Genomic DNA, 27818 nt, shown 5'->3' with positions numbered 1-27818 from the left:
TTGTGTCTTTCTCCCTGCATGTAGTACCATCTTCTCTGTACCTTCCTACAGTTTTGCTACTGTAAGAGCCTTCTGCACTACAGCTTCTCCCACTTGCAACAGCCTTCTTTTATCTCTCCACTGCATTTCAAAACTGAAAACGTTTTTTCCTCTTGTCTATACCTCTTATTTTATCTTTCCATCTGCTATTATTTCTCACTATTACTGTGTTGTTTAACTCAAAGTGGTAGGAGTTCAGTTGATATGAAAGGCACTAATGAATACTGTGCAGCTTTCATTTGTAAAGTGAGATGATAGCTTGATGATACTAAAGTGCAGTAACTCTTCAAATCATGGAAATTCTTTTTCTACAGTAGGAAATTATGGAAGGTTATGAATGCTCCTAACAGAAGAAAGAAAACTCTGTTTAACCATCTATACATGCTGCTTCTGGGAATGAAATCCCTCGAGCTATTAACCAGAAAATCTGGGAGACTAAAAATGCTGTTGACAGAACATTTTTGCAAAAATCAAGTCCCGTGTGTGTGCCTGTGTATCTCCTCCTACCTTTGCAGCAAGAAGAAAAAAGAGAATGGTTATGAGCAAGTTGACCAAGAAAGATACATGAACTTGGTCCGTTCTGTCACATCTTCCAAAGCCAGCCCTCAGACACCGGAAACATTGTATGAAGAAGATAATCTGATATATGGACCAGTGAGTAAGTTTAAGTCTCCAGTTAAGGATGTTGAAGCAAAAATTCCAAAAAATTGGGTCCCTCTGGTAAACTCCAATAAAAGAACTTTGCCTCCAAACAGTGACCGAAAGCACCTGCTGAAAATCGGTTTACAAAGGCACAAGGTGCCCAGTGTGACGAGTGTTCTTCAGCAGACCATGCCTTTGGACCAGGCATTCTACCTGAAGAGGTGGAAGCAGCGGATGATTCTGGAACTTGGAAAAGATGGTTTTGCAGAATATACCAAAAGTAAGTCTAACCAAAATGCTTCTAAAAATAATGGGCCAGGCTCTCAGCAGCATAGCTGCCGGATCTGGCCCTAGAAGACACACACTTTGCATATCCATATAGCAGCGTCCATTTCAGAATCTCAAAGTACTTTACAGGAATGCCTGGTATTAATGGACCACATTTTGAGGCCTTCCCTGATTGCTTATTCAGGGACACTCCCATTGACTACAAGAACCACAGGGGTTGAACCAATAACCTAATAGTACTTAGTGGTAAAGTGGGATTAGAATTTAGGAGTTCCTTGCTCCAACCCCCATTATGTTGGTAGTACCTGCTAGAATCTGCAACAGGTTGATACTTCCCACCTGATTTATGGAGTTTGACTAGAACTTCTACAGATAGAATGATCTTTTTTTACCCGTGTTTGGGAATAAAGTAGTTCACTGCACTACATAACACCACAGTGTAACAATGATTGTCTGAGGGTCATGGGACACCGAGAATTTTTGGATAACTGGAGATGACAGTTCTGGAGACTTTGATATTTGCATTCAGGGACCCAGACCTGGAGTGCAGACTTCAAAGCCTGCTGGCCAGTTATCTGATTATAGACCATTGGCTGTCTCAACAGCCTGAGGCTCTTTAGCTAAGTGTCTTTGGTCCTGTTGTGTGTGCCAAACCAACCAGAATTTGGGCAGCCACTTGCCCAAGCTTGCTTGATATATTGAAGTCCTTAATGTGAATTCCAAGTTTTTCTGTGAAGTCCTAGTGCATATGAAGTCTTTAATTCATAAAGACTGTCAACTGATTTCCCCATGGTCAGTGGAGCTAAGGCACCGTAGTGCTGCTGAAACGCCCAGTCTTGGGGATGCTGGCTAGCTCTTTGACACTTCTTACATAAATTTTTGCTCAACTTAAAAGCTGAATTTGCTGTATTCACACCCCGTCTGTGTTCTTGAATATTTTCATGAACAAACATACTAGCAAGCATGTTCTACAGAAACAGCAAATTTTAAGCAGCTATCATTCCTAACTCAAACCTTATCCTAAGAGTTATGTTCAGTCAGGTAACAGGTGCATCCAATTAAAACTAACCATCACAGCTTTGATATCGAATACCATGAACTGCTCACAAGCATTGTACAGGCCAAGACTGATTCATAGAAATTGTATGGCAAATATGTTTGACTAAAGAATAAATCTGACCACATCGTAAATTGCTCCACTCAATTCATGAATACAGAGGCTAATTTAGATTAATACCTTAAACAAGTCCATTATTTGTTCCCTTCCCCTTCCTATACCCTTGAAGCTGTTTCAGCACCAAAATGGGGCTGATTTTAGCTAAGCTAAGCTGATTGTATAGCAGTTTTTAAAATACGTATTTATTCCATATGTGAGCATTGCTTATTAAGAAAGGGGTTTTAAAGATCTTTTTTCTGTCATCTTTCATAGACCTATTCCTTCAAGGAAAACTATTCCATGCAGCTTTGGAATCTGTCTTTTTGTCTGAAGAGGTTCCGTTGAAGGAGCAGGAAAAAGATACCACGGTCTCTGGCTACTTAGCAAGTGTGCAGCATGTCCTGAGAGACATCAGTGGAGTAAAAGCTCTTGAAAGTGCAGTTCATCATGAGACTCTTCACTATTTAGGCCTTGTGGATTGTGTGGCTGAGTATCGGTGAGATGCTGGTTCTCCTATTATATCCCACTGTGTTTTATATGACTTTGGTGACCAAACAGCTGGCTTGTGGGCCAGATCTGGCCTATTTGATGTTATGTGGCTCAGATGGTAGGACACATCAAGTAGCAGCTGGGAGGTTGAGTGGACTGGGGGAGGAAGCCAGAGAGACTGTGGAGCTGAAGAGGCATCAAAGCAACAGCACCAGGGATGGAACAGGGGAGGTCAGGCAGGTTCAGAACGAGAAATAGGGATGGGAGGAGGACTCATAGACTTTAAGGTCAGAAGGGACCATTATGATCATCTAGTCTGACCTCCCGCATGATGCAGGCCACAAAAGCTGACCCACCCACTCCTGGAATAATTCTCCCCCTTGACTCAGCTGTTGAAGTCCCCAAATCATGATTTAAAGACTTCAAGTCGCAGAGAATCCTCCAGCCAGCGACCCCTGCCCCATGCTGCGGAGGAAGGCGAAAAACCTCCAGGGCCTCTGCCAAACTACCCTGGAGGAAAATTCCTTCCCGACCCCAAATATGGCGATCAGGTTGCCCTGCTAACAGCAGTGCTGCTATTCTTTAGTGAGTAACCTCTGCACACCACTGGAGCATCACATTAGCACGAAAGGGCTAAGTGAACCAAAGTGGTGTCATCTAGAACTGCCACTGGTATTTGTACTTATTGGTCCCTGGATCTAATCCAGCCTGTGCAGAAGGAGTTCATAACTTAGGCTGGCACCAGCAATGTAATAATTACAAGTGACACCTCATCAGCAGGAAACAGGAGAAATAGAGTAAAGTGAGTGACTTACATGTCTGATGTCATGTTTTTTCATTAGCACTAAGTTTTACTAAAATACTCCCCTTTTGCTTGGTTTTACAGAGGCCAGTTATGTGTGATTGACTGGAAGACTTCAGAGAAATCAAAGCCGTATCTCCGGAACACATTTGACAACCCACTACAGGTTGCAGCATATACCGGAGCCATAAACCATGATGCTAATTATGACTTCCAGGTCAGTAGGCCTACTCCCTGCTGAGAGAAGCAGGAGTGCTCACATCAACTTCATTTTTCCCCACTCACGTCCTCTAGTCACCCCCTCTCCAATATAGAACTGCAGCTAGCATTTACATGCTTGTACCTGTCCCAACCTAAGCTAATTCCACCATCATTGCTGCTCCTGCTGCCTCCCTTGGTCAGCAGTATGTTGTCAGTGTACTCAAGGAACTTTCCACTCATCAGGCCCTTAGCTAATGGCGCAGCTATTGAGAAGTGCTGAGCTCCCAAATCTCCAGCTGAACTCCGTGGGAGCTACAGGTGCACGGCCCTACGGAAAGTCAGACCCTAACGCAGCAAGCCAGTTTACAGTGAGAACATAGCATCTGGGCAATGCACAGCGGGGGAGAAGAACCATCCAGCTCCATGCTGCTTTGCATGAGCGTGGCATGTGAAAGGGGTGGAGAGGAATCAAACTCGAGAGCAGGCAAACAAGGAAATGAGCTAGCAACAAACATCCTGCTTGCCTCCTAGAAGAGTGCCTTAGTCCACTGGCAATTGAATAGATGTGGTTAAATGCTCTCCTTAAACCATCCGGGAACATTACTCCGTTCCTTAGCAGTGAAGGGAAATGGTGCCCATTACTCAACAGCTGAGGAAGGGATGTGTGTTTATAGACTCCAAAGAGGATCTGCTTGGCCTGAAGGAAGGCAGTTCCTGATTTGGAGAGGGGAGATTAAAGCAGGAGAAAATGACAGGATACCCCAAGGCCCTGTCGAGGACTTTCTAGGAAAGGAAAGAAACAGATCAGTTAAGCTGAGGACTTGTATAATGCTATGGCAGGATCATTTCATTGAGAAATATAGGAAGTAGCTACATGGTTCTGTTCCTTTTAAAAAAAAAAATGGCTCTGATAACAGGCCAATGATATCACTTTATTCTTCACTGTTAACTTTTTATGTTATTTTATTTGACAAGTCTGTTAGGTAGTGGAACATGCCGAAGTAACCATTTCCTTACAGCCTGATTTGCTGAATAGCATGGGCCTGAATCTGTACTGGTACAAGCAAAAATCTACTCAAAGTCAATGGGAATTTTGTCAATGTCCAGAACACAGGATTAGACCCTTAAGGCCTGATATGCAGGATTGCTGAGCACCTACAACTCCAAGTCAGTGGGCACTCCACACTTTGGAAAACCGGGCTCCTGGTGCTTTATTGTGAATAACATTGCTCATTAAAGTTAGTGGGTTTTATTTTAGCTTTACATTGATCTACATGGTGAAAATGCAATTTAATCTTTGGAATAGTCAACTGAACCTGCATATTGATATTGAACAACTGATGTCCTGCTTTTCATTGCAGGTTAGTTGTGGACTCATTGTGGTTTCTTATAAAGATGGCTCCCCTGCACATCCACATTTCATGGACTCGGATCTGTGCTCTCACTATTGGAACAAATGGCTCCTGCGCCTTGAAGAATACACAGAGAAGGAAAAAAACAGTGCAATTGAGACAAGTTAGAGGGGTGTGGTCTGAGCACAGAAGTGAAGCGGGAAGTCCTGAATTTTAATCTAGTCTCCGATACTGACCCTCTTTGACCTTGGGCAAATCACTTAATATCTCTGCCTCAGTGTCCCATAATACTTGCCTACCTTACAGAGGTGCAAGAGGATTGAATGGGCCAACTTAAATTGGGCTGATATTTACATTTTGCAGCAAGCCTTTATAAAACCTGAAATCAATAGAAATGTTCCCACAATTAAAGAAAAAATCCAGTTAAAAGTTTATGTAAGCAAACTATCACACTCTTGCAGTGTTTGAAACCTAACCCTTGCTGAACTGAGAACATGAAAGTGAAATTGACTCTGAACCAAAGCAAAACTTGCATTGTCAGAGCTGAGTGAAATGCAAACAATAAAGAGCATAAGTAGTGACAAGTAGACTGGATTTTAAACATTTCAGCTCTTGCTAATCTCTCATCTGTTTACAACATTATGTTGACAGTGTCCCTTTGAAGCCAGAAAAACTGCAAGTGCTAAGAATAACTAAACCTGCATTAAGCAATCACTCAGGATGTTAAGACAAATTGGTTGCTTTAGCAGAAGTGGCCCCCAGAAGAGGAGCAGAAATGTAATTGGCATAGCTGAAGACTACCCGTAAGAGCCCCCTAAGACAAGAGGTTGCTCTAACAAGAGTGGACTCACTCTCGTACAGGTTTCTCTGCATCAGTACAAAGCTGCGTCTCTCACATAAAGCAAAGTGAGAATGAAACGGAGGCTTTGTACCTTAGGCCCCAATTGGGCAATAAGTTCCATGCAAAGACTCTTGTGCCAACACAGCTCCGCTGATTTCACTGGGGTGATGCATAGATTAAGGGGGCCCACCCATGCAGAACTAATTGCAGGATCAGAACCTTAGGATGTATATTGATGACAGTATATTTTTCAGAAATCTTATTTTGTGATTTTGAAATTTAAGAACTGAAGATTTAAGAACTGAACGCTGATGCTAGTTCTTAAATAAACAAGTAAAAACTGCAACCATATCCTTCACGGACTACAAAGGTATCTTGCTTTCTGTTGACTATGTTAAGTTGACTAAATAACAAGTTTATCGATTAATAATTAGTCCTAAAATACAGGAGTCACATTTGAGACTCATTTCATAATAACGAGTTTGTAAGAAGAGATGATAACAAGATAGTGTTGTAAATGTTGAATAAACACTGAGCATTTCTTCTTAGGTGGTGTTGCTTTGTGTATGTGTCAACTTTTCCTATTTGTTTCATTCCTTTGAATCATACACTTGAGCTTTTCTTGTCATCACTCAGGATTACATATTTAAGAACAGCTGATCCATAATTTTAAAGACTACCAACCAGACAGTACCTGAAAAGGACTGAACAGGTTTGCTTTTGAACAGAAGAAGGGCCATGCTGGGTCAGACTCGTATAGCTCAACGGTTCTCAAACTGTGGGTCAGGACCCCAAAATGGGTCACGACCCTGTTCAGGCTGAAGCTGAAACGCAACGCCCAGGGCCAAAGCCCGAGGGCTTCAAGTTATAGGCCCCCTGCCTGAGACTGAAGCCCTTGGGATTCGGCTTTGGGCCCCCCCCACCCGCCCGGGGCAGTGGGGCTTAGGTGGGCTTAGGCTTCAGTCCCCACTCCTGGGGTCTTATAGTAATTTTTGTTGTCAGAAGGGGGTCGCAGTACAATGAAGTTTGAGAACCCCTGAATTGTAGCCCAATATCCTGTCTTCCAACACTGACCAATGCCAGACACTTCAGAGCAAATGAACAGGACAATTATCAAGTGATCCATCCCCTTATCTTGTTACCAGTTACTGATCCATGAGAGGACCTTCCTTCTTATCCCATGACTGCTTACTTTGCTTAAGAGATTTTGGTGTGGGATCTTGTCAAAGGTGTTCTGAAAGTCCTAGTACGCAATGTCAACTAGATCACTCTTGTTGACGCCATTAAAGAATTCTAATAGATTGATGAGGCATGATTTTCCTTTACAAAAGCCCTGTTCATATAGGTGTATGATAATGCTGTTCTTTACTATAGTTTCAACCACTGTGCCTAGTACAGGCTGTTAAGATAACTTCAGTAAGTGCCAAGATCACCTCTAGAGCCTTTTTTTAAAATCAGTTTTATGTTACCTGTTCTCCAGGCATCTGGTATAGAGGCTGATTTAAACAATGGATTACATACCACAGGTAGTAGTTTTGCAATTTCATATTTGAGTTCCTTCAGAACTTTTGGGTGAATCCCATCTGGTCCTGGTGACTTACTACTGTTTAATTTATCAGTTTGTTCCAAAACCACCTTTAATTACACCTCAATCTGGGACAGTTCATAGGTGCTGGAACTACGGGTGTTGCTGCACCCCCCTGGTTTGAAGTGGTTTCCATCATATCCAGGGTTTATAGTTTGATTCAATGGCTCTCAGCGCCCCGGGACCGTTCCTCAGATTTGTCACCTAAAAAGAATGGCTCAAGTGTGGGAATTTCCCTCACATCCTCTGCGGTTTAGGTGCTGTGCAACAGCATTGTCTTCCCTGAGTGCTCCTTTAGCACTTTGATTGTCCAGTAGCCCCACTGACTGTTTGGCAGGCTTCTTGCTTCTGATGTACTTACATAAAAACAGCAAATTTTTTTTTAGTTGCCAGTTGCTCTTCAAATTCTTTTGTCCTGACTTTTATACTTTTACAATTGACTTGCCAGAGTTTTTCTTTCTAGTTTCCTCAATAGGACTTCACTTCCAATTTGTAAAGGATGCCTTTTGCCTCTAACCACCTCTTTTACTCTCCTGTATAGCCATGGTGGCATATTTTTGGACCTCTTACTGTTTGTTTGGGGGATTGTTGGGGTTTTTTTTGGAGGGGGGGGGGTATTTAATTTGGGCCTCTATTATGGTGTTTCCATGCAAGCATTTCACACTTGTCACTGTTCCTTTTAATTTCTGCTTAATTAGCTGGAGAATCTTGCCTGTATGCTCGGGGTTCTACTGATCGCCATATTTGGGGTCGGGAAGGAATTTTCCTCCAGGGTAGATTGGCAGAGGCCCTGGAGGTTTTTTGCCTTCCTCCGCAGCATAGGGCAGGGGTCGCAAGCTGGAGGATTCTCTGCGACTTGAAGTCTTTAAATCACGATCTGGAGACTTCAACAGCTGAGTTAAGGGAAAGTGGGTGGGTCAGCTTTTGTGGCCTGCATCATGCGGGAGGTCAGACTAGATGACCATAATGGTCCCTTCTGACCTTAAAGTCTATGAGTCTATGAGCTTCCTCGTTTTTGTGTAATTCCCCTTTTTGAAGTTAAATGCTACTGTGGTGGATTTCTTTGGTATTCCCTTCCCCCTTACAAGGATATTAAATTTAATTATGGGCACTATCACCAAGTGGTTCAGCTATATTCACTTCTTGGACCAGATCCTTAGAGCCCTGTGCGGATATAAAATTTGTCTCTGCATGTGATCTGTAAACATGGCCCATGGATATAAAGCAGAGATCCACAGATTTGCAGGGCTCTAGATATAAAATTTGGATCCGCATCCATCCGCGGTCCACAAACATGGTATCTGCATCTGCGGCTATAAAGCGGATGTCTGCGTATTTGCGGGGCGCTACAGATCCTGTGCTCCGCTTAGAACTAGGTTAGGAATTGCCTGTCCCTTGGTGGGTTCTGTAACTAGCTGCTCCAAGAAGCAGTCATTTAAATGGTGCATAGAAATTTTATCTCTGCTTCCTCTCCTGAGGTGACATGTATCAGTCAATAGGGGGATAGTTGAAATCCCCCTTTATCACTGGGTTTTCTGTTTGTGTAGCTTCTCTAATCGCCTTCAGCATTTCACTATTGCCATCCTGCCGAAATGGGTCAGCAGTATATTCATAGTGCTATATTCTTCTTATTGAAGCATGGACTTTCTATCCACAGAGATTGTTTATTCAGGCAAGTTGGATAAGCTTCTAGCTGTAGCTAGAAAGCCAGACTTGAATTTGCAGTTCCTGCAGAGCACACAGCAGTGTGGAAAACAATGCAGTGAAACTCCAAATCAGCTATTATGACACTTCCTTGTTCACATCTTGCCTGTGAATTGTGTGTTTACGTAAGAGCTAAGTAGCTTCATAACTAAAAGGACAACTGTGACCCAGATGCACATTTGTGGTTCACTACTTTGTGTCAGCAGCTCTTCTCAGGCCTGACATACTCACTGCACCTAACATTTGTCATGAGCTATACCTAAATGGTGTCTCAGAAGATATTCGTAAACCAATAACTCACTGATAGTTAATGTTCTTGCATGATGCACGTACAGGGTGTGTACAAAGAATTATGAATATGTGCTAGAATTATTTTCTTAAAATGTGTTGGGCAAGCAGGGCATAAGCCCAGTGTGCCCTAGACAAAGGACTGTGTATTTGCTTGTCAGGCAGAGACAACAAAGGTCTAATGACATAAAAGGTAACAAAGCTGTCAAGAGGGGGAGAAGACAGCTTGACATCTGCATTCCAGCAAGAAAGAGAAACCTTATCTGGACTGTAAACATGGGATCTAAACCTCAAATGATAAGTAATTCAGACAACTGATTGTATACAATATTACTGTATTATAAAAGTATATCTGCTAAGCAAGATGTGACCATGAACAATAGAGGTCCTTTTTACATACAAATCAGCAGGGGGATGGGAAGTTCACAGGAAGGGAAGAACTCCAGGAGATCAGCCTGAGTCAGGGGACAAAACAGTAAGTTTGGGAAGATGTACGGAGAAGCCATGTTGGCACCCATCACTGGACAGACAAGGGAACAGAGCTCTGGTAAGTGAAGAAAGAGGAGTTCCTTCGACCAAGGGGGTCAAAGTCTCTGGGATTGGAAGACGGGGAAGAACCTTGAACAAACACTGTAGCTTCTTAAGTTAGGTCTTAGCCATTAGAATGTGTATTTTTACTTTTGTTTGTGACCCTTTCTAACTTTCTTCCTTCTACTTGGTGTCAAAACCTATGTCGTGTTATTTTTTTGTTTTATTTTTACGATACACCAACTCCGAGCTGTGCTTGAAGGGAAGGGAGCATTTGCCCCAGCTAAGTCAGTAAGCTGTAATGTGCTTTTGTCTCTTTAAAAGAGCAAACAAATGTTACTGGTGCTCTGAGTGTTCTACGGGAGGGCAGACAACATGGGAAATTCAGGACTGGTGGCGTGTTGGGGTCATCTTACCAAGTGTAACCAGAGTGGGGCCAGGGGTAACAAGCTGGCTGCTGGAATCAGAAATGCTGAATGAGAGCTAACCCAGGCACTCAGACCAGACTTGTATGCTGGCTGGGAGCATCTAGACAAGAGCACCATAGCAGCAGATCCTTTTGAGGCACTTAGGATTATAGGACAGGCAATGATACAACCCCTCTGGCCTGCACCCCAGAATGTGACATTAACATTCAGGCCAGGCCTAAAAGCTCTATTTAGATGGCTGAGCAGATGCCCAGTCAGGGCTGCCACAGTAATTCTACCTGTTATGCAGGGATGTTCCACAAGTGAGAATTGTAGTGTTTAGGTGGGTGGTTTCAAGTGCATTACTTGATGGGCAATATTTTGTGGAAGAGTGAACCTGTATGTAGCAAAGGGATGGCACAACAGAAGAACATCTAAACTAGGAAATGAGAGAAAGCCGCAGGTGCTACGCTGCAGTCAGGTTGGATCATCTCTGTTACAGATGCAGCAAAAGTCAGGAGAATGGCTAATAGGAAAGAGAGCGCAGAGAGTTCCAAAAACAGATGCACAACATTAGAATGCTGAAATTGTTGAATATAGGCTATGACACAGCCGCTAGATGTCTGCATGCAGTATGGAGTTCCACTCTGGAGGTGGCCCAAAGGAGGCAAAGCTGGTACAGGGGCTGTGGGAAGCCTGTTAGCATCTGGCTGCAGTTGATTTTATTTCTAAAACACCTTCTGTTTAAAGAGGAGAGGTAATTCTGCCTCTCAATTGATAAACTAAACAGTAATAAGTCACCAGGACCAGATGGGATTCACCCAAGAGTTCTGAAGGAATTCAAATGTGAAATTGTAGAACTACTAACTGTAGTCTGTAGCCGATCATTTAAATCAGCATCTGTACCAAATGACTGGATGATAGCTAATGTGACACCAATTTTTAAAAAGGGCTCCAGAGGTTGATCCTGGCAATTACAGGCCGGTAAGCCTGACTTCAGTACCAAGCAAACTGATTGAAACTATAGTAAAGAACAAAATTGTCGGACACATAGTTGAACATAATTTGTTGGGCAATAGTCAACATAGTTTTTGTAAAGGGAAATCACGCCTCACCAATCTACAAGAATTCTTTGAGGGGGGTCAACAAGCATGTGGACAAGGGGGATCCAGTGGATATAGTGTACTTAGATTTTCAGTAAGCCTTTGACAAGGTCCCTCAACAAAGGCTGTTATGCAAAGTAAGTTGTCATGGGATAAGATGGAAGGTTCTTTCATGGATTGGTAACTGGTTAAAAGACAGGAAACAAAGGGTAGGAATAAATCGTCAGTTTTCAGAAAGGAGAGAGGTAAATAGTGGTGTCCCTCAGGGGTCTGTACTGGGACCAGTCCTATTCAACATATTCATAAATGATCTGGAAAAAGGAATAAACAGTGAGGTGGCAAAATTTGCAGATGATACAAAACTACTCAAGATAATTAAGTCCCAGGCAGACTGCGAAGGGCTAGAAAAGGACCTCTCAAAACTGGGTGACTGGGCAACAAAATGGCAGATGAAATTCAATGTTGATAAATGCAAAGTAACGCACATTGGAAAACGTAATCCCAAAGATATATATAAAATGATGGGGTCTAAATTAGCTGTTACCAGTCATGAAAGAGATCTTGGAGTCATTGTGGATAGGTCTCTGAAAACATCCACTCAATGTGCAGCAGTAGTCAAAAAAGAAAACAGAATGTTGGGAATCATTAAGAAAGGGATAGAGAATAAGACAGAAAATATCATATTACCTCTATATAAATCCATGGTATGCCCACATCTTGAATACTGCGTGCAGATGTGGTCATCCCATCTCAAAAAAGATATATTGGAATTGGAAAAGGTTCAGAAAAAGGCAACAAAAATGATTAGGGGTATGGAACGGTTGCCATACGAGGAGAGATTAATAAGACTGGGACTTTTCAGCTTGGAAAAGAGGGGGATATGATAGAGATCTAGAAAATCATGATTGGTGTGGAGAAAGTAAATAAGAAAGTGTTATTTACTCCTTCTCATAACAAGAACTAGAGGTCACCAAATGAAATTAATAGGCACCAAATTTAAAACAAACAAAAGGAAGTATTTTTTCATACAATGCACAGTCAACCTGTGGAACTCCTTGCCAGAGGATGTTGAGAAGGCCAAGACTATAACAGGGGTCAAAAAAGAACTAGATAAGTTCATGGAGGATAGGTCCATCAATGGCTATTAGCCAGGATGGACAGGGATGGTGTCCCTATCCTCTGTTTGCCAGAAACTGGGAATGGGTGAGGGGATGGATCACTTGATGATTGCCTGTTCTGTTCATTCCCTCTGCGGCACCTGGCATTGGCCACTGTCAGAAGACAGGATACTGGGCAAGCTGGACCTTTGGTCTGACCCAGTATGGCCATTCTTAAGACAGTTTCTAATGCCATATTTAGGATCTGATGCTGCACCACTGAAGTTAAAAGGCACATGACCAGCACTACACCAAAGTGGTCAGTAGGGTGGCAGGAAAGGTTATTCAGGACTTTTCAAGCTCTAGCCACTTAGGCCTGGTCTACACAGGATTTTTTTAATTTTATTTTATTTTTTAAACACCACAACTATATTGGTCACTTTTTTCCATTAGTAAAATACTTATACCAGTACAACCCTAGCATGGATGTGGTTATACCAATATAAAGATGCCATCTACCGATATAACTTATTCCTCTTCCCATGCAAGAATAGCTATAGCAAAGTTTTATACCAATAACAACATCCACACAGCGAGCTGTACTGCCTTAGCTCGACCAGTAGAGTTTAAGGACTGGCATTTTCAAAGGCGTCTAGCAAGACATTGAGGTTATAGTGCACATTTAAGCAATTACTCTAAGCCTAGAGAAAGTTACCTGACAATTGACCTGTGACATGGACTAATGATGTAGTTGCTCATCTCCATCCGTTTTGAAGAGCGGAATGCTCATCTTGAGGGGTTTTTTGGTTTGTTTTTTAAGTCATAGTATAACGTTCGGATGTGCTTCCTATTTCCAGAGGAAATACATTAAACTCATTACCAGGTACATACAAACCCCAGTCAAATGTAAAAAAAAAAAAAAACCCCACGAACAGCAGCAGCTGCAAAGGGCGGTGCAATATATTGTAATTAATTTCCTAAGGTGGGAGGAGACCATGGTAAATATATCCCCATTCTGCCAGTTAAATTGATTCTAGAGACTGTCTGCATGGACCTTAAGCATTTCAACAGAAAAGGGGAGACTTGATGAGTTTGTGGCACCTGCGGGCCTTCTCAAAGGAGCTTCACAGGGTTCTCGCTAAGAGATGAGTACATCACATGGCATAGAAGACAGTCCGCAAGCCTGGGTGGACGGGGAATGCAGCACCCCCTGCTAGAGAGCGAGGGGAAAACAGTCCCTGAATGGGGAGGATGAAGTTTGACACTCACCGCTAATGAAGGCTTCCTCCTCCCATTGGAGAGTGCAGTGAGGAGGGGTCACTCCCAGGGGAAGAGGGAAAATCACCCCCCTGTTGCGAAAAGCAGGGAGAGACTAGAACAAGATGGCCAAGGGCTCCCAGGAATCCCTTCCCCACAGCTGCATATACCTAGCTTCTAAGTTCTTTTTGTTCGGCGCAGGGGGGTTCTGGTCCATGACTCCTAGGTGATGCCCCTCCAAAGAGCTCTGAGCACAGCTGGGACAAGGCAGCATTCTGATTTCAACCCCTGTGTCGTGGGGTCCTACTCACTGCTAGGGCACCTCCTCCTGGTTGCTCTGGGGATCAGCTCTTTGCAGGTCCAATGCCCCCTTCTGCCACTTGTTGCGTGCCGCTCTCCTTGAGACTCCAAGTGCTCTCCCTTCTTGGCTTGGCCCTCCCGCCAGGTCACAATGGTTTCCCCCTTCTGGGGTATCAAAGTCTTTCCACAGAAACGGTCTCCAGCAATCTTCTTATTCCCTGCCCAGCTGGTGGCACTGCCCCGGTGGCTGGTAGGGGAACGTAGGCCCACCCTCTACTCCTACTTCCAGACCAGGGACTATCTAATCAGCAGCCAAGGCCTGCTCTATCTGAACCTTTCCTGCTGTTTCCCTGAGTCTTTTCCTACATCCTTTCCCTAGGTTTCAAAACCCTAACAGCCAGAGGGTGACTGCAGGTTCCCTCGCTGCAGCCCCTTTCCACTGCCAGCTTCCTGGCATTATCCTAGCCCCCGCCTGTTCCTTCGCAGCTGGGCTCGGTCATCTTTCAGGGGATTACTTGGGCCCACCTAATTCCCCTCAGCTATGGCCTAGTTGGTTGATCTGCCCCTCCTAGGCTCGTGTGGGATGAACACCCCATCACACCCTGCCATTACCATTGCCTCCTCCTGAGCCTCAAGTAAAACAAGCTCAAACATTTCAAAACGGGTATCAAACGCTACCCAGTCCTCTGGGTCCCCTGGAGTACAGCTGAGGCCTTATCCCCAGTTCACTCTTTCTGGGCAACCCATGTGATAAAGCTGCTGTACTCTGGCTCTGAACTGTAGCGGTTGGGGGGATTAAATGCAGTGTGGTGAGAGGAGAAAAGCATGCCCTGGAAGGACTTTTATAGGTAACCCCACTTTAGAATTCCCTGGCTTTCTAAAGTTTGTCATTTCAAGCGACACTGTTCTCTTCGGGCCTTTTTTCTTTTACATTCCTGCTACTTAGGACAGAGTTAGGGTTGAAGAAGTAAGTTTGTCAGGAAATATCCTTAGTTGTTTTGTTTTTCTGTTTAATAAAGTTGTCAGGGAAGAATGGTGTTAGCCCTTGCCATATAGAACTGTTTATTCGCCACCAAATAAATTACATTATTTCCTGGACTACAGGTATGTCAAGTATATTTTGGCCTAAAATTTCTACAATTAAAAAAACCCAGAATTAAATACAATGATCCACCTTTATTTTGCTAACCCACGTGATCAAACCTAAACTTTACGATCTTACACTATCCGATCTCACATATCAGTGCGCTCGCAGAGAGGCAAACCTTACTAGAAAAGAATAATCTTTACTTTGGATGCTGTTTCGTGCCAGTCCTTGCCCTAGCTAAGAACTCAAGCCGGCTTTCATCTCTGAAGCATAAGACAGTCATGACCAGGGAATAACTAAGAGTCAAAATATAATCTACAGCCAAAATGTCACTGAGTGAATATTCTGTCATTCATCTCGACACTTTGTACTTGGAATTCTGTTTATGAAAATATCCCTCGCAACCTTTCCTGTTACATAGGACAGTAAGTTTCTTATTCGTTACATCAAAGCTTCACTTTATTAAGATTCTTTCAAGGCCCCAAGCACCCTCAGTCTTGTTGCATAAAATAGTTGCTTCATTAAGAAATGCTTAAGAACACCCAAAAGCTTTCCCCCTCCCTCCCAAAGCCCTCGCAGATGTCTGTACAAGGACTGAGGCAACCAAAGAAAATTTAGTTTACAGACACAACCAGAATCTGACATCATTTTCATATATTAACCATGGAGGTGCTGATGAGTTCAGTCCCGTACTTCAGGCTGAGTTCCATTTTGCATTAAAGCAGGGATGCAACCTCTGTTTTATATACAAAATAAGAGTGTGTCCTCCCCAAACGTCCAGCACTCACTCCCTGAGTACAGAATGAGTTTTTGGATAATTTACAAGTAAATTCATTCATTGGTTTATGCAGTCAAACTGGGTCCTTTAAGAAATTAGTGTTGGCATGAGTCTTTTCTCCGTCCTGAGTGATCTTAGCAGAGTAGAGCACCAATCGCCACCCTTCCTGGCCAGCTAATTTGCAAGCAAGCGTACAATTGGCTGTAATGACTCAGTGGTACCAAGGCAGACTGGACACATGTGCCAGGAGTTCTCACTGATGGATGGCTTGGCCCAACTGGTATTGCTCTTCAAAGGTTCCATTCGGCGGCTGCACACTTGTTTGGGCATCAGTGTTTGTAAGGCTGCCCAATGGCACTGCTGCTTGGTTCCATTGAACACTGGGCCAGCACCGCCAAAGGAACCAGAGAGGGAGCAAAGAGGAAGCAGAGACATTGGGACTCCGGGCCTGGGGTCTTTCTCTCCCTGCTCCCGCCACACAGCAGAGTGGTGGTCTCACTAACGCAGCCTTCTAAACCAATAGGTCAGTGGCAAACTAAGGGCCAGATTCACCAGTAAGCTTTGGTTGATTTGTGCCGCTCTGGCGATGCAATGTAGTTCAAAAACTAGGTGAACTGGCTAGTGCCCTCTGGCTGCTTCGCATTGCTTTGGTATCCCAGCGAATCCACCCTTGGAAGTTTAATTTTTTTTAAAATGATTGAAGGTTGGTGCTGTGTATCTTCAAGTCCTTCGAAATATCTGGTAGCATTCCCTTTGGGTTTCTTATTTAGTGTTCATCTATGAAAATTTTTTAGAACTAGGGAAATTCCCAGACAAAAAGATGGAGTTAAGGTTGAAAAGATGCCTCAGTAATTAAACAACCGCTACAGGGATGTGATAGTGAGCTCAGAACTAAGCATTAAAAAACCAGGCAATTCAGAGTTAAGGTTACACTCAAAAGAAATCCAAACATGTTAAGGTAAGAAATGCACAGTCAAGGCACCCAAAAAACTTAACTCTGCCCTGGAATCATGCCGGGGGGGCGGGGGGGGAGGGGGGAGAGAATGATATGAAAAAAAATCTAACATCTTTAAAATTTATTTTTTTCTAACCTGGGATTACAAATCCTAACAACCTTAATCATAATCACATGGTTTCTGCATAGGGTGACCAGATGAGAGGAAGAAAATATCGGGACACGGGGGGGGGGGGGGTCGGGGGCCCGCCGGAAGAAAAAAAAAAAAAAAGCCGAGTGCTGCTGGCGGAGCAAAATATTGGGACAAATTGCGTCCCGACCAAAGATCGGTCGGGACACGGGACAAACACCTAAAAATCGGGACGGTCCCGATTTTATAGGGATGTCTGGTCACCCTATTTCTGCATGGTTTCACTACAGGGCAGAGTTAAGGTTGTTTGAGTGTATTACTGTGCATTTCTTACCTTATGATACATACTCTCATCCTTAACTTCATTTTACTGTAGATTCGCATCGGGGAATAATATTAAGGATACCTAGCTCTTATCTAGCACTTTTCACGCAAAGATTTCAAAGCACCTTACAAAGCTGATCAGTGTCATTATCTCCATTACACAGTTGGGAAAACGGAATCATGGAATTGTTAAGTGACTTGCCCAAGGTTACACAGCAGGCCAGTGGCAGAGCTGGGAACTGACGTGGAGTCTCCCGAGTACCAGTGCAGGGCTCTATCCACAGGCGATGCTGGCTCCAAAATTTTCCCTTTTATTCTCACGATTAAAAAAGCCTTGTATTTGCATTAAGCTGAGAACATTTCTTTCACGTTGAGGCTGTAACATCCACAGCCTGTCACCACCAAAAGGACAAGATGCCTGCTATTACACGGATACCTTTCAAAGCTGTTTGAAGAAATACCCGACATGTAAACTTCATTGCATGTGACCGCTGTAATCCACTGCGTTACTCGTCTTCCTCATCATCTTCCGGGTTCCTCTGCAGGACAGATGTCAGTTTATTCTGTAAGACTGCTGCCAGCTTTTTAGAGGTTTTCTTGAGGAAAGCACTCCCGGGGTGAGCGTTATTGACATGCAGATACAAGTCCTCTTGCGTTGGGCCCGTGTAGCCGCAATCTTCGCAGACGTAAAGTTTATCGCGCCGCTGTTTGTACGCATATTGCTGCTGAACCCCGTGGATCTTTTTAAGGTGGGATTCCAGAGAACATCGCTGGGTAAACGCCTTGTTGCAGATCTCACATTTGTAAGGACGAATTCCTATAAGGCCAGACGACATTGTTTATTATTAATTATGATGAATCACATTTATTGCAATAACACTTAGGACCAACCAAGAAAAACGCCCCATTGCGCTAGGCTACAAACACTGATTAGTAGAGTCCCTGCCCCAAACCGCGTACAATCTAAATAAATATTTACACTTTCTTAGGATAAGATTTTCTGAAGTGGGTGCCTCAAGCGAGGCGCCTTAAATTCATATTAGGCACCTAACACCCTGTTTCAGGAAAGTACAAAAGCGTTTCAATGAGACTTAGGCACATGTTTAAGCTGAACAGGGAGGTTTTCTTGAATCAGTGTCCTAAATTATACGGTGTTGCCAACTCTCAAGATACTGACTTTGATGGGGCCAGGGTTTCACCCTATGTTTCCAGTTCTTGTGGATGCTGAGAAAAAGCTGAAAATGTTTTCCTCCAAAGACTCAAAACCCAGAGGGCAAATAAAAAACACTAACTTTAAAAAAAAAAAAAAAAAAAAACCTTGATTTTTAAGCCAATCTCATGATTTTCGGGACCTTGGCTCACGAGTTTTGAGCTATTTTGGTCCATTTCCAACCTTAGATAAACTGGTGCAATTTTGTGTTTAGACATTGTGATCCTTCTAATATTTATACTAGGGCTGTCGACTAATGGCAGTTAACTCACGCGATTAACTCAAAAAAATTAATCATGATTAAAAAAATTAATTGCGATTAATTGTAGTTTTAATTGCACTGTTAAATAATAGAATACCAATTGAAATTTATTAAATATTTTGGATGTCTGTCTATATTTGCATATATATTTTATTCTGTTTTGTAATTGAAATCAAAGTGTATATTATTTTTGCTCATAAATATTTGCACTGTAAAAATGATAAACAAAAGAAATAGTATTTTTCAATTCACCTCATACAAGTACTATAGTGCAACCTCTTTGTCGTGAAAGTGAAATTTACAAATGTAGATTTTTTTTGTTATGTGACTGCACTCAAAAACAAAACAATGTAAAACTTCAGCGCCTACAAGTCCACTCAGTCCTACTTTTCTTGTACAGCCAATCACTAAGAGAAACAAGTTTGTTTACATTTACAGGAGATGATGCTGCCCACTTCTTATTTACAATGTCACCAGAAAGTGAGAATAGGCATTCGCATGGCACTTTTGTAGCCGGCATTGCAAGGTATTTACATGCCAGATATGCTGAACATTCGTTTGCCCCTTCATGCTTCGGCCACCATTCCAGAGGACATGCTTCCATGCTGATGATGCTCATTAGAAAAATAAGCATTAATTAAATTTCTGACTGAATGCCTTGGGGAAGAATTGTATGTCCCCTGCTCTGTTTTACCCGCATTCTGCCTTATATTTCCTGTTATAGCAGTCTCGGATGATGACCCAGCACATGTTGTTCATTTTAAGAACACTTTCATTGCAGATTTCACAAAATGCAAAGACGGTACCAATGTGAGATTTCTAAAGATAGCTACAGCAATCAACCCAAGATTTAAGAATCTGAAGTGCCTTCTAAAATCTGAGAGGGATGAGGTGTGGAGCATGCTTTCAGAAGTCTTAAAAGAGCAGCACTCCAATGCAGAAACTACAGAACCCGAACCACCAAAAAAGAAAATCAACCTTCTGCTGGTGGCATCTGACTCAGATAATGAAAATGAACATGTGTCAGTCCACACTGCTTCATCAGCATGGATGCGTATAGTCTGGAATGGTGGTTGAAGCATGAAGGGACATGTGAATTTTTAGCGCATCTGGCACGTAAATATCTTGCGACGCGGCTACAACAGTGCCATGAGAACACCTGTTCTCACTTTCAGGTGACATTGTAAACAAGAAGCGGGTAGCATTATCTCCTGCAAATGTAAACAAACTTGTTTGTCTGAGCCATTGGCTGAACAAGAAGTAAGACTGAATGGACTTGCAGGCTCCAAAATTTTACCTTGTTTTATTTTTTGGATGCAAGTTTTTTTGTACATAATTCTACATTTGTAAGTTCAACTTTCATGATAAAGAGATTGCACTACAGTACTTGTATTAGGTGAATTGAAAAATACGATTTCTTTTGTTTTTTTACAGTGCAAATACTTGTAATCAAAAATAAATATTAAGTGAGCACTGTACATTTTGTATTCTGTGTTGTCATTGAAATCAGTATATTTGAAAATGTAGAAAACATCCAAAAATATGTAAATAAATGGTATTCTATTATTGTTTAATAGCGCGATTAATCGCGATTAATATTTTTAATCGCTTGACAGCCCTAATTTATACACCTGTGCAAAACAGTTTGTAAGCTCGGGGCTTTGCTGCTGCAGGCAGACAGAACCAAAAGAAAAAGAGGAGTAAAATTCCCCCATTCATATAAACGGATGGTAACTTTGTAATCAAATTGTGCTAATGTACACCTCCATTGTTGATGACGCAACTACTGGATCATTTTAGCAGAAACATCCAGCTAATTTGAGGCTGGAGGAGGGAGATTCTCAATCACATATTTTTCTAGTAGTGTTGAAATGTTTGTCCCAATCACACTAGTAGTTAGGTCACGTCTACACTACAGGTGCTCTACCAGTACAGCTATGGTACCACAGCTATGCCACTGTAGCGCCATAGCGTAGATTCTTCCTACAGGTTTCAGAGTAGCAGCCGTGTTAGTCTGTATCCACAAAAAGAACAGGAGTCCTTGTGGCGCCTTAGAGACTAACACATTTATGCTCCTATTCTTCCTACAGTGACACAAGGGGTTTTTCCACTGCAGTAGATAATCCATCTCCTCAAGCGACGGTAGCTAGGTCAACAGATTCTTTCGTCAACCTAGCCACTTTTACAGTGGGGGTGAGACCAGCATAGCTACAGTGCTCCGGGGTGGGAATTCTTCACAATTCCCATCAAATCTAGTTGGAATTCAGGGAAAACAGTCACGTTTCAAATCGTATCTAGAACAAACAAAATGTACCTCTTTTACAAATAATACCTTCGATTAAACGGAAAGAATTTATGCGGGTTACTTTTTACATTGAATTCAGCTCAGGCAATGGAAGATGACTAATCAGTTTCACTTTCATATTCTCATGCACTATCAGAGAGCTGCAAAGTTTTGGTTGCAAACACTGCAAGGAACAATCATTTCACGGAAACGTCACACTATACTATATATGGAAATGTGTCTGCTGGTCTTAGCTTTTTTTTTTTTTGTCCTTAATAAAAGTTTGTTTTTACAAAATCTAAACTCTGGGCCAAATTGAACTTGACGGTGTGTCTCTGCTGTTCCCTGCTGTTTGTCTCCAACAGCTTTCCATGCACAAATTGAAGATCCCACAATGCTTTTCAAATAGAAAGTCGCATATCTTGGCCAACGTTTTCTCAGTACGTTAGATGTCAGTGGCTGTGTGGGAGCGACTGCTAAGCCATAAATGCCGGGTTTGCCTACACAGTTATTGCACCTGGATGTGCAGTGGGGTACCTGGCTAATGACTGTGCTTGGGGATACCATAAACAAAAAGGTTAATCAAGGTTGCACCGTATCATCCCTAAGGTCCTGTCTAGTACTGAAACTGAGAGAAATCAGGGAGCTTGTCCAGCAGTCACTGGGTGTCCAAATCCTGCAGCACAGGCTAAACACCTGCTGGTTTAGTGACCCCTATTTTATAGGATAGCCAGCTTGCCCAAGAATGTCTGCAGTGGTGAGGTTGGAGTCTAGGGGTCCCTCAGAAATTGCACTGGTGTAACTAGATTGATTTAGTGAAACCAGGGCAACTTTCTAGTGGACACTTTTAAAAGTCAATCAATCCATATTTATTTGGCTTAAATCAGTTATCAGCCACTCTTACAAGAGTGTCCACATAAGGGGTTATACCAATTTAGGCTCCCTCTGCATTCATACTCACACCGGTTTACTTAAATTGGTGCAAACCCTTGTGTAAACACTCTTATTCCAGTTTGACAGCGGCTTATTTTGGTTTAGCGTAATCCTGTTCCTAACTGAGTGAAGCTAACCTGGAACAACAATGTCCACACAGCCTTTTGTACCTTAAATGTCTCCACACAGAGCCGCACAAGCCCTTCATTTAATGGATGCAATTTCTGTGAAGCCCAAAGCAGTGTGATTCTGCCACAGCTGGCTCTGTGGGGCATCTGTGCTCAGGGCTAGGAGAAGTCAGATTTGCTGTCTGGCTTCCCTCAAACCAGCCAGTCTGGAGGGGAGGCAGAGTAGGATGTAAACAAAACAAACCGTAGTTATCTGAGGTTGTACTGAATATAAAATTCTATTCTGTGGTTCACCCTTTGACTATTCACCAAAACACTGCTTTCTGTTGCCTGTAGGGGGCAGAGCACTTTAGTTTTAAAAAAGGAACACCACGCGGTCGGGCTGCAGAACCTTCTCCCAGCTGCTCTCACCTGTATGGGTCCTTACGTGTCTCTTCAGATCAAAGGTGTCATTGAAACCTTTGCCACAGAAGGTGCACAGGTGTCTCTTTACTTGGCTGTGACACTTCACGTGACGGTTGAGCATCCTCTGCAAGCGAAAGCCTTTGCCGCACAGCTCACAATTGTGCAGCGCCGCATCGTCGCAGGTACCAGTCGTGAACTAACGGATGGAAATAAAACATGGTTCGATCCGATTCTGGGTCGACAGGCAAGAGCAAAGAACAGGGGGATTCTCTCTCTGCACAGTGAAAAAATCCTCACGGTAACAACACAGGAGAAACTGAATAGTATCACCAACGAGAAATCGGCTTTTATTGTCTGAGGCCTTAGCTTCCACTTGCAGTGAGCTGCGTGAAGCTGACCCCTTGCACCCACATTCCTCACACCGACCTCCCTGCATTATCAGGGCTTTCGTCTCCTAAAACATTAGGGCCAGAGATCCATCGCATCCAACAGAAACATGCCATAAAGTCCCTGCATTACATGTCCCCTCCCCGTGCCCCCATAATCAGTGTCACAACCTGGATCTGAAAATAGAGTGCCATTTCACAATACCCTGAATTACCTGCCCAACTGTATCCAGGGCCTGATTTTCAAAGGCACAAAGGACGGCCAGGTGCCCAGCTTCCATTGATGGTGCACCTAATTCTGCCCTTTAGACCATATTTACTAACACATATTGTGCCTGAGGGTTTGTTTTTTAGCACTATTTTTAAAAAGAATGCTAAGAACGCTAAAGTCCCCCTAAAGGAGCTGTAGTGATTTGAGTCTGTGGGTTATTACAGTTAGTGGAATTGCATCTTAATAACATAGATTTGGGTATAGATTATTCCATATGGATTTGGGCAAGATCTTCAGCGGGTGTCAATCGACTTCTCTCCATTTAAGTCAGTGGAGCGACACCAATTTACACCAGCTCAGGATTTGACATAGAGAAGAATTTAATTGCTCGGAGTGGAGAGTTCTGCAGAAACGGCCTCAAACATTTTGTGAGCCTCTGGATTTATTTAATAAAATGAGCTGAAAAGGTAAGCTCATGTGTGGGGGGGTCAGAGTTAAGGGTGAATTTCGAACTCTTGTTCAAACTTATATGAGAGAGGACTGACTGAATGGAAGAGAACAGGATTTCTAAAGCATGTGAAACAATCTTATTTGGGATTTGTAGTATGTCAGTTAGAGAGGCATGGATACCAGCTTCCTTACTGCCATGTTAATGTGGGTTGTTTGTGTTGGAAGAGAAACAGCTAGCACGACGTTGGGTTGGACATTGAGAAATGAGGATGACTCCCTCCACCATCACAAGGAATTGTCCAGGCGTTATACAACCTAAGGCACGGACCACAGACTCCACACAGATCTGAGGAGTTCCGCAGCTTATGGGGCAAAGTCCGTAGCCCAATTCAACGGACAAGGAGCAATCTCAGAGTCCTGCGGGTTTTTCCACAGGACGAAAGGGAACCTGTCCCATGAGTCATAAACCGGGATAATAGAAACATGCGGTCATGAGAAAAAATGAAAACATTCCAAAGATTTATGCCCTAATCCAGCCAAGCACTTCAGCACATGCTTTACTGTAAGCCTATGAGTAACCCATTGGCTTCAATGGGACTCCTCATACTTAGGGATTTTGCTGGATCAGGACCTTGGTCCTTGTCTCCGTGAGAGAGTTATGCCTGTCTAACTAAGGCCTCATCGTCACAGGAAAGTTTTACCAGTTAGAGAGGTAGAACCCCCTAGATCAGTGGTTTTCAACCAGGGGTACGTGTACCTCTGGGGGGTACGCAGAGGTCTTCCAGGGGGTAACCAACTCATCTAGATATTTGCCTAGTTTTACAACAGGCTGCATAAAAAGCACTAGCAAAGTCAGTACAAACTACAATTTCATTCTATATACTATACACTGAAATGTAAGTACAATATTAAACATTCCAATTGATCTATTTTACAATTATATGGTAAAAATGAGAAAGAAAGCAATTTTTCAGTAATAGTGTGCTTCTATATTTTTATGTCTGATGAAGTGAGATGAAACCTAGGGGTACGCAAGACAAATCAGATTGCTGAAAGGGGTACAGTAGCCTGGAAAGGTTGAGAGCCACTGCCCTAGATAGACACACGTAGCCTCTCTGCTACGGGTTATTTTCAGTTTAGCTTAAATCCCTTCCAAGCAACATACTAAAACAAACACACAAAAAAGCCACCCTTATACTGGAATAAGAGCATCTACACAGAGGATTATGAGGGTATTTGAATTAACACCTTAGTTTACACCGAAAAAACTTCCCCGTATAGACAAGGCTTAAATCAGTTTAGAATCACACCTTTAGTGAAATCAATGCAGCTTTCTCGTGTAAACAAGATTTCAGTGTATCTCTAAGGACTTCCTTTTGCTGTGTCTGATGGAACAGAAGATTTGTTTACCAAAAAATTTCTGGAGGTTTTGGTTGTGAAGATAATCCTTACAAAGTAAGCCAGCATGCCATGTGTTGACTCTGCAGAGACTGAAACAATAGAGTCGTCCCCAGTTTATCTCACTTGCCTGTTAATTAACTTGAAAGTGTTATTATGAGTTAATGTTTTCATTCTTCATTCTAATACAAGAAAGGTCGAGCTAATGTGATTATCTGAAGTGGCTGGACCCGATGCTGGTGGTTCAGCTATTTGGAAGAACGTCCTTTATGGGGGAAGCTCAATGTTTTGATTATGCTAATAGTTAAACATTAATTTGATAGCCACGCTGTCCATTAAGGATATATCTCCATTGCAATAAAAGACCAGCAGCTGGCCTGGGTCAGCTGACTCGGGATCCTGGGGCTTGGGAGGCAGGGTTATAAAACTGCAGTGTAGACATTCAGGATGGGGCTGGAACCTAAGACCCCATGTGAGCATCCCAGAGCCCAGGCTCCAGCCCGAGCTGGAATGTCTATATTGGAATGGTCTAGCCCCAGAAGCCCAAGTCAGCTGACTCATGCCAGCCCCTCTGTGCCCCGGGTCTCTTATCACAATGTAGACGTCCCCTAAAACACAGGGTGAAAGGTGAGTTTAGCAGGGAGAGCAAAAAGGGACTTTAGCAGACTCCTGAGAACCTGCAGTGCATTTAGTGGTGTTTCTAGAAAGCTTGGGGGTGTTCTGCAGAAACTCGGTTAATAAGATGATACATATTTCTCTGTGGCGTTAACAATATCGGGGATTAAAATATAAGGGTCATCAGTAAACTAGTGAGCAAAATAAATCCTCGTAGGAATTCCACAGTTTGAACCAAAAATAACCCCAAATTCCCAGCAGATTCTTTTCTTCCTGGCCATATGTGGCCTAGATCCCGCAATCAGCTCAGTACAAACACGAGGCTTTACCTACACAGAGATCATGGCAGGATAGCTATTTTGTATTTAACCATAATACAAATAATAAATAACAATGAAGAGGCAGAGAATTAGGTTTTCCTGAAGCGCTGGCTATTTTGCCTCATCCTCCTCCTCCTCATCAGGAGCAAAGCAATGCTAGCAGAAACTGGCTCGTGGAAAAGATAATAAGCCAGTTGCAAAATTTTAAATGAAGCTCCCGTAGTGAGGCTGAACTCATTTGCTCTGATCGGGCTACTTTTTCTTTTACACCGGGGAAAAACACGCAGTCAACTGCCCTTTTTCTGTCTTGCCATTTCTGCTGAAATCTCCATTACAATCAGCTGGTTTTTGACTCCACTCAGTCAGGCTCCAAATATGTGCGTGTGTGTACACGCAAGAAACACACACGGAGAGTGAATTTTTCCAAGTAGTTAGTTAACAGACAATGCATGAATTTCAACACACGGTGAGTGACTAAATCTCCTCGTCTGCCTTGCGAATCTCATCCACGGTTTTTGAGGGCGGGTATTTCCATGGCTTTGTATTTATTTAACTGAAAGAAAGCCCTTGGGTATAGTTTTGGGAGGGGGCAGAGGGTCTTTGCCCCCTCCAAACTGCATTGCTCCCCCACTCGCAGCCCCATTGGCCTGACTCAAGTTTCCCCCCCAAATATAGAAGTCAAACTATGCCTGTGAGTAGGCCCCAGTGTGGCAGGTGGTGTGGCCCAGATCCTCCAAGGTATGTAGGCGTCTAACTCCAATAGGAGTCAGGTGCCTAAATACCTTGGGTGGTCTGGGCCTGTGTTCCCCGGTTGACGGTCACCGGGCTGGTTGTGCGCCAGGTGGGCAGATTATGGGAGGCTGGTGCTGTACCTTGATTTTCGATCTGACCACTGGGCGCTTCATGGCCAAGTCCAGAAGGGTCCCCTCTGCGTTCCCGATCTCGGCTGCTGGCTGAGGCGTCGGGGGATCACTCCGCTCAGCCTCCCTTGTGCTGGTGGCGCTGCTGCCATTGCTCTCCAAGCTGCAGCTGTCTTCAATGCGGTAGTTCAGCAGCACGCAGCTTATCCCTCCTGGGGCCAGGCAGAGAAGGGGGGTTACTGGGAAAGGGAGAGACGCTTGCCGCAGGGGAAAGGGGGTGGCCCGGATTCAGAGCTCCTGCAAGAGGAGTAACAGTGGCCAGGGGAGGGGCAGCAGCAGCAGGGTGCAGATGGCAGCTGCAGTGCTGTCAGGGGCAGGCTGGGCGCTGGCCCTTCCCAGAAGAGGGTCGGGGGAGCAGAGTGGGAGGGTGCTGCCGGAGGGCGCAGGCTGGCAGGGTGCTGTCCAGGGACAGACAGGCAGAGGGCAGGCACGCAGAGAGCAGATAGGCAGGGGGCAGGGCGCTGCTGGAGGGCGCTGCCAGAGGACGCAGGTGGTGGTGGGGTGCCAGGGTGGCAAGGGGCAGGAAGGCAGGGCACTGTCCAGAGGCGGGTGGGCAGGCTGGCAAGGGGCAGGAAGAGGGCAGGCAGAGTGCAGGTGGCAGGGGTGCCAGGCTGGCGGGCAGGACGCTGCCCAGGGGCGACCAGGCAGGCAGGGAGAGGCATGCCAGGCTGGTAGGCAGGGCGCAGGTAGGGGAGAGGGGTGTCAGGCTGGTGAGCAGGCAGGGTACTATCCAGGGGCAAGCTGGCAGGGGACAGGTGGTGGGGTGCAAGGCTGGTAGGGCACAGGTGGCTCCAGGCTGGCAGGCAGGGTGCAGATGGCAGGACAGGTGCCAGGCAGGCAGGGCACAGGTGGTGGGGGTGGTAACAGGCAGGAAGGGTGCTATGCAGGGGCAGGTGGTGGTGGGGTGCCAGGCAGGCAGGGGTGGGGGTGCCAGGCAGGGGGT

At 43.9% G+C, this 27818-nt stretch overlaps 2 protein-coding genes across 3 annotated transcripts in view; one reads left to right on the top strand and one right to left on the bottom strand.

Annotated features, from left to right (window-relative positions):
* The first annotated feature begins 357 nt into the window (after positions 1-357).
* Positions 358-6358, top strand: MGME1 (mitochondrial genome maintenance exonuclease 1). Of its 2 annotated transcripts, XM_024206382.2 has the most exons (5): positions 630-693; positions 795-961; positions 2399-2621; positions 3501-3633; positions 4979-6358. In XM_024206382.2, the coding sequence occupies exons 1-5, from the start codon at positions 686-688 to the stop codon at positions 5135-5137; spliced, it is 690 nt and encodes a 229-aa protein (XP_024062150.1). In that variant the 5' UTR covers positions 630-685; the 3' UTR covers positions 5138-6358. The 2 variants fall into 2 exon arrangements, with proteins under 2 accessions (XP_024062149.1, XP_024062150.1); XM_024206381.2 differs by having other exon boundaries at positions 358-961.
* An 11501-nt stretch (positions 6359-17859) lies between these two features.
* Positions 17860-27818, bottom strand: part of OVOL2 (ovo like zinc finger 2) — a 46293-nt gene continuing 36334 nt past the window's right edge. The window contains exons 2-4 of the mRNA XM_029911892.1: positions 26828-27027; positions 22582-22771; positions 17860-18170 (exon numbers count right to left, since the gene is read on the bottom strand). Coding sequence (XP_029767752.1) covers positions 17860-18170; positions 22582-22771; positions 26828-27027 — 701 coding nt within the window. The remainder of the gene's footprint in view (positions 18171-22581; positions 22772-26827; positions 27028-27818) is intronic.

This window comes from Terrapene carolina, unplaced genomic scaffold, assembly GCF_002925995.2.
Source record: "Terrapene carolina triunguis isolate 2854851 unplaced genomic scaffold, T_m_triunguis-2.0 Scaffold132, whole genome shotgun sequence".
NCBI lineage: Eukaryota > Metazoa > Chordata > Testudines > Emydidae > Terrapene > Terrapene triunguis.
Note: the sequence above shows the minus strand (reverse complement) of the source record. Positions and strands in the feature narration are given on the sequence as shown.